The sequence below is a fragment of the Pollicipes pollicipes genome, unplaced genomic scaffold (genome assembly GCF_011947565.3).
Source record: "Pollicipes pollicipes isolate AB1234 unplaced genomic scaffold, Ppol_2.1 Scaffold_7261;HRSCAF=8764_pilon_pilon_pilon, whole genome shotgun sequence".
Lineage (NCBI taxonomy): Eukaryota > Metazoa > Arthropoda > Thecostraca > Pollicipedomorpha > Pollicipedidae > Pollicipes > Pollicipes pollicipes.
Genome location: NW_023597054.1, coordinates 44,625,121 through 44,633,845, shown reverse-complemented (window position 1 = coordinate 44,633,845; position 8,725 = coordinate 44,625,121). Strand labels below are relative to the sequence as shown.

The 8,725-nt window shown below is 62.6% G+C and overlaps 1 protein-coding gene across 1 annotated transcript; it reads right to left on the bottom strand.

Annotated features, from left to right (window-relative positions):
• Positions 1-4,065: 4,065 nt before the first annotated feature.
• LOC119113177 (uncharacterized) lies at positions 4,066-6,845 on the bottom strand. Its single transcript, XM_037237525.1, has 4 exons — positions 6,519-6,845; positions 6,030-6,253; positions 5,609-5,752; positions 4,066-5,107 (listed from the first exon to the last, which is right to left on the bottom strand). The coding sequence occupies exons 1-3, from the start codon at positions 6,742-6,744 to the stop codon at positions 5,630-5,632; spliced, it is 573 nt and encodes a 190-aa protein (XP_037093420.1). The 5' UTR covers positions 6,745-6,845; the 3' UTR covers positions 4,066-5,107; positions 5,609-5,629.
• Between the last annotated feature and the right edge of the window lie 1,880 nt (positions 6,846-8,725).

Below are 8,725 nucleotides of genomic sequence, written 5' to 3'. Positions count from 1 at the left end.
ACTCAACGCAATGCGACGTAACACAACGCAATGCAGCGCAACACTCGCAGGCGGTCACAAGTGCCTTGTCCCCAGCCGGCGGCAACACTCCAGCCACCGGCGCCAGCCACACGCAAGGTGACGTCTCGCCGCCCCCTCCACAGTCTCGGCCCTGGGGACGCCGCGGATGGGCGAGCCCCGCGTGGCCCGGGCCCGCCGCACGCCGCCCCGCAGTCTGCCGCCGCGGCTTCCTCTGCTATAGACATCTCCCGCGCCCGGAACAGCACGCTGCCCGGCGGAGCAGGCCGGCAGCGTCCCGGCGCTCCGCATGCACCACGGCCAGGCTATTCGGCGACGTCCGACGGTGGTACGGGTCACTAGTGCTCACGTGAAGACGTCACGCACGTCACACTGACCGCGCGGGCCGGCTGCAGTGACGTGGCGCTTATCCAGGCCGAACGGCCGGCTGCAGTAACGTCATATTTGACCCGGCTGCTGGGTCGGGCCGCAGCAGTGTGGCCGGCTGTGATGACACCACTCCTGCTGTGATGACGTCACACCTGGCCTAACCGCTGGGCGGTGCCGTAGCTGACGGGCCCGCTGCGGCCGATGGCGCGGCGTGCCTGCGCTAGGTCGGCCGACTCGATCAGCTGGTGCAGCTCGGGCTCTGGGATGGCGCTGCAGCCGGCGCGCGCGGCGCGCATCAGGCGCAGCACGACGCTGGCGCGCCGGTGCTGGCGGCGCATGCCGCAGACGGCGCGCACCAGCAGGCCGAGCGCGGCCAGCACGCCCAGCGTGTACCCGGCGATCGCCGACCAGAAGATGGCCGGCGAGGTGCAGTCGTCTGTCGCGTCCAGCTTCGATGATACCGGCGAGGAGCTGATGTCTGCCGCCGGCTCCACGGACACCCGGCGCGCGGCGTCCTCCGCCGACCGGAGGTGGCCTGGCGGCCGTGCGGCGAGCTCGGCCGAGCGGGCCCACGTGGCGCTGCCGGCGGACAGCGCGGGGGACCTCCACTGGACGGGGGTGGAGCGCAGCGGCGCCCAGTGCGAGTTACAGAGCGGACCCAGGTAGAAGGCGCAGGTGCAGACGAACAGCAGCAGGCAGACGGAGACGCAGGCGATGCGGCAGTGGTTGACGAAGTTGAGTGTCAGCTGCTGGTCCTTCTTCACAAGGAACTCGTACATGGTAGAGGTGGACATGTCTCCGGACTGAGCCGCTCAGAGGTGGCGCAGAGGCTGACGGCGGCCGGGCTGTACCTCGTGCGTAGCGTCGGACCGCACGGACCCGTCCAGCCGCCCCGGCCGCACCTGAAGACCGACTGGCAGGAGGACAGCTCGCTCCCCTCACCGAGAGAGATTAAAGTCAGCGCCCGCGGCGGTGAGGGAAATGTCAACCCGAGCGCATATCTCGCGCCGGACCCTCGCCCGGCCCTACCGTTTGTCCAGTGGCGCGCTCAGCTGGGCTGACCAGAAGAGGCAACGGTCAACGGCCAATTGAGCCAAACGTGTCTAATCTAGCGTTTCTGATTATTTGGGAGACGTCTTCAACTGGACCTCTCATTGAGGGACGCATGTCCCGACCGTGCCTCCTGGTATCGCCCCTGCGAGTGACCAGCGGGGCATCTCCTGGGACGGTACTGGAAGGGGTCGAAAACGTGCGCGCCATGCGGACAACAGGTGGGGTGTGACGTCTGTAGTACTATTTTTAGTGTCGACGGGGGCGCCTGTCTCTGTGTCTGTGGATTCAGGAGCGTTATGTGACCTTTTGCTGAGCGCCTGGTCCGGTATTTTTCCACCGGTCGTACCCCGCACGACTCTGGTGTCGGCACCGGCTTCTGTCGGTATGCCGGGCGCTGGCTGCGCGCGCTGCCGGTCCGCGCAGCAGCAGTTCCCCGTCAGGCAGAAGACACGCAGCAGTAGGGAAGGGAGGAGATACGCAGAGACGCGCGGCGGCAGGGAAGGGAGGAGAGACGCGAAGACGCGCAGCAGCAGGGAAGCTGTGTAGGCGTCGCTGCGGAGCCGGCGCTGCGGCTGGAGCCGTTAGCAGCAGCCGAGCAGCTCTCAGCAGGGAGCAGGTGTGGCTCGCCGCCGTCACCGCCGTCACCTCGGCGCGCGTGAGTCACCTCTGCCCGTCTCCTGTCCCGTCCCGGTACGATACCGCCCTGTCCTGACGCGCACTGGCGTATGGACGTGCTTGCATGTCCACATGTCAAATGTTTTCGGCACCGACAGCGATAATTGAGTACAGCGCACGCTACCGTGGGCATACGAGTATTCGTGTTCAATTCCTGGCGGACGCTTCTAATCTGGCCTTCAGATTGATGCCCGAAACCAATTTGGTAAGGGAAGAAAAAACGCGAAGTGCTCCACTTCAGCATTCGTGCGGCTGCCCAACCACAATCCCCCCCCCCCCCCCCCCAAGTGCAGAAGCATTGATCACATACGTTGTGGCACCCAAATATTAAATTTCGCAATCACAAATTTTCCCGATCTTTTCGAATTTTGTGGTAAAGTGGCAATAATAGGAATTTGGCTTTCGGAATCTTCGACTGCGCCGTCACATAGGGCCAATTGTGGAAAGTTGCGGCGTTTGCAGGCTTTCTGCTCCGGATAACCCAGCTGATGAGTTACCTGCCAGCTGTGGCGGCGTGTCACCCATCCATGCGACAGAAGCCTGTCTGGCTGAGTTAGCACGTGTTGCGGCCGTACCCGTGTTGCACGTGGCCGGCAATGGTCGGCGCATGGCCAATCTTAGGAGACCAGCACGTAGCCACGGACCAGCGCGCCTCGGGACGACCGCAGCCGATGGCGATCTGCACAAATCACCTCAGGCACCGCACAGAGGAAGAGACGAATGCATTTTGAACTTTATTTAGCGAACTATGGATTTGGCATTGACGTGCAATAAAGTATCTGAACACTACACAACTAAACAAAATAATCTTGCAATGCAGCCTAAATACGATTTACCCACCGCACCAGACCGAGATGGCCACGCCTCTGATGTCTGGGTGAAGACATGCAATCGTCCGGCAATACTTCACCTCCAGGGCAGGGCTACCGTTCACTACATAAATTCCTTCCAAAAATTATGACACAATCGCAGGAAGACGACCGGGTGTTTTACATAGCAGTTTCGTACAGCTTTTGGACGGCTGGAACATCTGAAGTCTGGCGTATCTTTACGGTTCGAATCCGGTCGGCTAGGTAAATCAGCTATCTCGCGAAGATCAATAGCTGGGCAGATTGCACAGCGATTTCGTCAAAATGACAAGCTTTCCAGCTATCCCCATCACCAGTGCACCGAGATACGGCGTGACGAAACAAATAAATAACACTGCAAGATAATACAGATTCCAGTGCGAAACTTCTGACGCCATAACAATAACATTAAAGCTGGCTAAAAAAGTCGAGCGCATGTGTACGTGGTTCGTTTGGCACTACTGTCGATAGCATCTACGTAAGTACGTGAGCCGACTGGCCAGCCGCACCGAACAGCGCGCCGATGAGAAGCGGCCATAGCCCCCCCCCCCCCCCCCCTCTCACGCCGGCCAACGCAATACGAAGCCCCAGCCGCCCCGGCCCCACGGGCCAGCAGTGACACCAGGCCCGGCGGCGGGCGGCGGCAGCAGCCGTCCGTCCGGCCCGCCAGCATAGCCGGTACGCGGCGACAGACGCCGCGACCGCCACAGACGGTGGTCCCCGCGTCCGCCGCCGCCGTCCCAGGTGCGCGGCCACGTGCCGGCCAAACGTCCACCGCCCCGGCGCCGCGCCAACGCTTAAACAGGCCCCCAGGGTAACAGACGACAGTGCGACGGAATATAGCGCTACCAAGCCGGTTAATACAGGGCGCCGTGTGGCATGTAACCGAGCGCAAAATACGAGCATAGCCAGGCCACGAGTACGGGCCATTTGATGGGACAGGGACGCCTTGCACGCGACCGCAACAGGTATATGGTCATTCAGACCGTTGGCCTCACAGTATCACATGCGTATTACTGTTGTGGTGTGAGCGCCAGAGTAAGCAACGTGCGAGGAAAGAACGGTCACGACGCCGCGAAGGCCGCAGCGGCCTGTGCACTCGCTCCAGCCGTCCCGTCTCCACGCGAGTGCCTGCCAGGGCACTCGCGACGCAGGGCGGCCCGCCGCCGCCCACACAGCCGGCCCGGATGGAAGACACGGACGGACGAGCACGCAGCCTGGAAAACTTTGCACAGCCCACGGTTTGGACACGAGACGGCGCCCGGTGCACCAACTGCACACCGCAGGGCAGCGTCGCCCGACCCCGCAGCGCTGGCTGACGAGCTCCGCCGGACCAGGCAGGCAAACGCCGCGACATGAGCCCAACATTCCGTAACGTGCCATATAAATGCATAGCTTTCACGCGCATATGGATGAGCTTGTAAGTACTGCGCGTAAGTGGGCGACAGCTCTGATAATAATGTACCGCAACATACCCACTCGCAACACGCCGAACGCCCCTCCTGGCCAACATCGGGCCAGTTCCCCATTCCGGCGTAGCTGCCCGGGCACGGATCACTTCACACCGCCCGCGCGTCTTACCGAAGGCGAAGCCCACCGCGAGGTCGGCCACCACTTGAAGTTCCGTGCGTGGCTAGAAATAACAACTCGTGCACCGGGAAGAGCAGTACCGCGAAAGACGCCATTGACATGTAAGTGACTCAGGTGACATTGAGCAGTCTGACCAAACCCTTACTGGGAAGACCATACGAATGCGCAATGTGGCATTACCGCCACCGTCGGTCCGACACAAACTACCGGGCGCAGCGGCGCGGACTAAGAGGACCCTCAGTTGGAGCTGTAGGAGCACCGGGATGGACATCCTGGCAAGACTTCCCACCGTCTCACACCTGGCTGAAATACTACAACACCGGCTACAACTGAAGGCGGGATTTTTCGCGGTACGCGTCTCTCAAGATTCAGACACCAAGTTACTGATCCGGACTGTTCGCTGCATGACACCAAGATCTCCATCCTAACCACCAGCTGAGTGGCACGAGGCCGCCGCCAGTCGTGTGAGCTGTCGCGCGGCCGTCACCCGCCGAGCCTCAGACGGGAGGATGGTACACCGGCGGACGCGCAGCCCACCGAACCCCCGCCGTCGGCTGAAACACAGGGCGAGACACCGTCAGCCCACCATGGTGCCCACCTGACGCCGCGCGCTCCCAGCGGTACACACCTGATCCCGTGCCTTCCTCAGCGGTCCATACCTGGCCAGATGCCCTCCCCAGCGGTCCGTACCTGATCACGTGCCTTCCCCATCGGTCCGCACCTGATCCCGTGCCCTCCCCAGCGGTCCATACCTGACCAAATGCCCTCCCCAGCGGTCCAAACCTGACCAAATGCCCTTCCCAACGGCCCGCACCTGACCCCGTGCCCTCCCAGCGGTCCATGCCTCACCCCGTGCCCTTCTAGCGGTCCGTACCTGTCCCCGTACCCTCCCAGCGGTCCGTACCTGTCCCCGTACCCTCCCAACGGTCCGCATCTGACCCCGTGCCCTCCCAGCGGTCCGTACCTGTCCCCGTACCCTCCCAGCGGTCCGTACCTGTCCCCGTACCCTCCCAGCGGTCCGTGCCTGACCCCGTGCCCTCCCCAGCGGTCCGTACCGTGTGTCATCTCCTCCCGGCTCAGCAGGCCCGGCCGGCGTACTTCACACCAGCTGCCGTGCGCAGCGGGTTCTGCAGCAGGTCCGGTTGCGCCTCCATGACGCGCAGCAGCAGCGTGTCCAGGTACTCGTCCAGATCCGATGTCTGCAGAGCGGCACATAGCCAGATGAGGTCGGACCGCCGTCGGCACGGACCGGCGCCGTACCAAGCTCGCTCGGGACACCGTACCGTGCCATACCGTACGCCTGCCTAAAATGTACACCTAGTACATGTACGCCTGGCCAAACACAGTAGGGTGGACACGGCGTGACACAGGGAAAGCACGCCGTTACTCAGGATAGTAATTTTTTCGGTCGTTTACGGGAAGGACAAGCAGCGCCTCCACGCAAGAGCTCCTTCGACACTGCCGGACGCGACCCACCTGCGCCTTGGACTTCTTCAGTTCGTCCTTGACCTTCTTGAGCTCCTGCTGCAGACCGAGCACCTGCTCGATCAGGCTGTCGCGCGAGCGGCCGTCGAAGGCGCGAAGAGTGTCGCGCGACAGCCGGGACGGCTCGGCCGAGGCCGGGCCGCGCTCGTTGCCGCCCTCCACCACACGCCTCTCGCGGCCGTCCGACAGCGGCAGCAGCGACACCGTGGGGCTCGCTGCCGGGCCCACATCGGAGCGTCAGTCGGCGCCAGTGAGACGCGCCGGTGCGCGGAACACGCTGAGACAGACACGGCACGGCAGGGTGGGCAGCGTATAGCGAGCTGTTGGTGATCGCCGACGCCTTGCGCCGTTGCACTTAACGAGACGGACGAGACAGGTTACATTGTCAGTGACATGGACAATGACATGAAGCAGAGCCCCCGCGAAGACAGATTGACCTCTGATTCGATGGATGCGGGCAGAAGAAGCGGGCAGACTCACGTGGCATGTCGTCACCCGCGGCGTCCTTCTCCAAAGCCTCCAGCGAGTCCTTCTCCTTCTTCGAGGTGAGCTGGCGGAAGATGTGCGGCGTCTTCTTCAACGGCGACATCATCTTCTCCAGCTTTTCCTTCTTGCTGGAGCTCTCCTTACGCGGCTTGTCGCGGGGAGACTCCTTGGCCTCCGGCGCCGCGGCCGCGGCCGCCGCCTCCTCCTGCTCCTGGTCCATGTCCTCCGGCTCCAGGAACGGGTTGCTCCCCTCTGGCTCGTCGAAGGGGTTGGCCGGCTCGGCACGCGGCGCCGGCACTGGCGGCTGCGGCTGCGGCTGCGGCTGCGGCGGCGGCGACTGCGACGACTGCGGCGGCGGCGGCTGCGGCGGTTGCGACCGGGGCAGCGGCGGCGGGCGGCGGCTCCGACTGAGTCTGCGGCGGCGACGGCAGCTCCGGCTGGGTCGGCTGCGGCGGTGGCGGCTGTGACCGGGGCAGCGGCGGCGGTTGTCGCGCCGCTGACCTCAGCCGAGGGGCGTCGGTGGCCGGACGAGCGGGCGCTGCCCAGCCGCGCCGACACCGCGCGCTCCGCTGCGGCAGGGCAGGCGCCGTCACAACCCCCCAGCGTGTTCAACAGACCAGCCACGGCTTCAGCACTGTTGCCACGATCTGAATAAGACTTCTCCATCGCCTTAGGTGCTTAGGTGTCTCGGTCCACAACCCTGCGCTCCCCGGTCAGGCCGTGGTGGCAATGCCAGGTCGCGCGGTGGCATGTTGAGTGAACGACCCACAACTACTCAACCACACATAAAACGACCAAACACATACAATTCATGCAATCCTACAGTGGAGTACTTACGTTCCGGGGTTCCGAAGGGGTTGGGAGCTGGAGTTGGTACGAGCGCGGCAGCAGCGGCGGCGGCGGGGCGAGGTTCAGGTTCGGCCGGCCGCTCAGAGATGGCAGCCAGCGGCGGCGCGGCCGGTGCGTCGCTCAGACCGGACTGCACGGAGCTGGAGAGAGACGACAGCGGCGTCTCGTCCACGTGCGCGGCTGCGGGGTGGACAGGCACGGGTGTCAGCTCGTCCCAGACCAGTGATGTCAGTCAGAACAAGACGGTCGGCAGGTCATGGGACTACAGACAACACCAGATACAGATAGTGCAGATCAACCAGGCTGAGTCAGAGCCAAACCCTGTGAAATTTAAGCAGGGCGCGTGGAAACCACAGGCACAAAGAACACCAAAGTCCTGATGTTAGTTTACCGGTAAACGATTTCTTCTTTTCTTTGGGGGGAGGGGGGCAATGATATAAACCTATAGCTTAGGGTGTGTACGAGCGCAATAATGTTATACATCAGCGGTGATTTGCTGGGGCTCCGGTCAGCTGAGGAGGGAGAGTGCCGGCTACACAGCGGTGTGACAGTCCGCTTCACCGTCCGACCCACCTCGCTGGAGACGCTTGTGGTCGTACGACCCGTGCAGATCGGGCGTCACCGGCTTCCGGCCGTGGTGGTCGTCAAACTGGAACAGCAGGAAACTCAGTCACGACCGCATGGCGACGGCCGGCAGCCGCGGCCGCCCCAATCCCCATCCGCGGACGACTCGACTTGCCCGGCAAGGCAGAAAATCGCAGTACCAGGTCCAAACTGACAAAAAACGGGTCTCAAATTCGCTCTGCCCACGCGAAACCAATCCTGATCACACCGAACCCTTCCAGCCTACTCTGAGCTTGTCTTGCCCATCCCAAACTCGGCCTACCCCCCAGAGTTCGTCCAAATCCCACAGCATTCGTCCCATACGGCCCAACTCGTCACCACCCTCTGAACCCATCCACCACGTCACTACTCTATACTCTGAACTCCTCCTAACTCACCCGAACTCGCCCTCTGAACCACACCTCTCTCTGTCTCTGTCTCTGTCTCTGTCTCGGTCTAGTACTCTGCTCTGCTGTCTCTGTTCTCTGTCTCTGCTCTCTGTCTCTGTCTCGTCTCGTCTTGTCTCTGTCTATGGTTCTCTGTCTCTATGTCTCTGTCTCTGTCTCTGTCTCTGTCTCGTCTCTGTCTCTGTCTCTGTCTCTGTCTCTGTCTCTGTCTCTGTCTCTGTCTCTGTCTCTGTCTCTGTCTCTGTCTCTGTCTCTGTCTCTGTCTCTGTCTCTGTCTCTGTCTCTGTCTCTGTCGTCTGTCTCTGTCTCTGTCTCTGTCTCTGTCTCTGCTCTGTCTCTGTC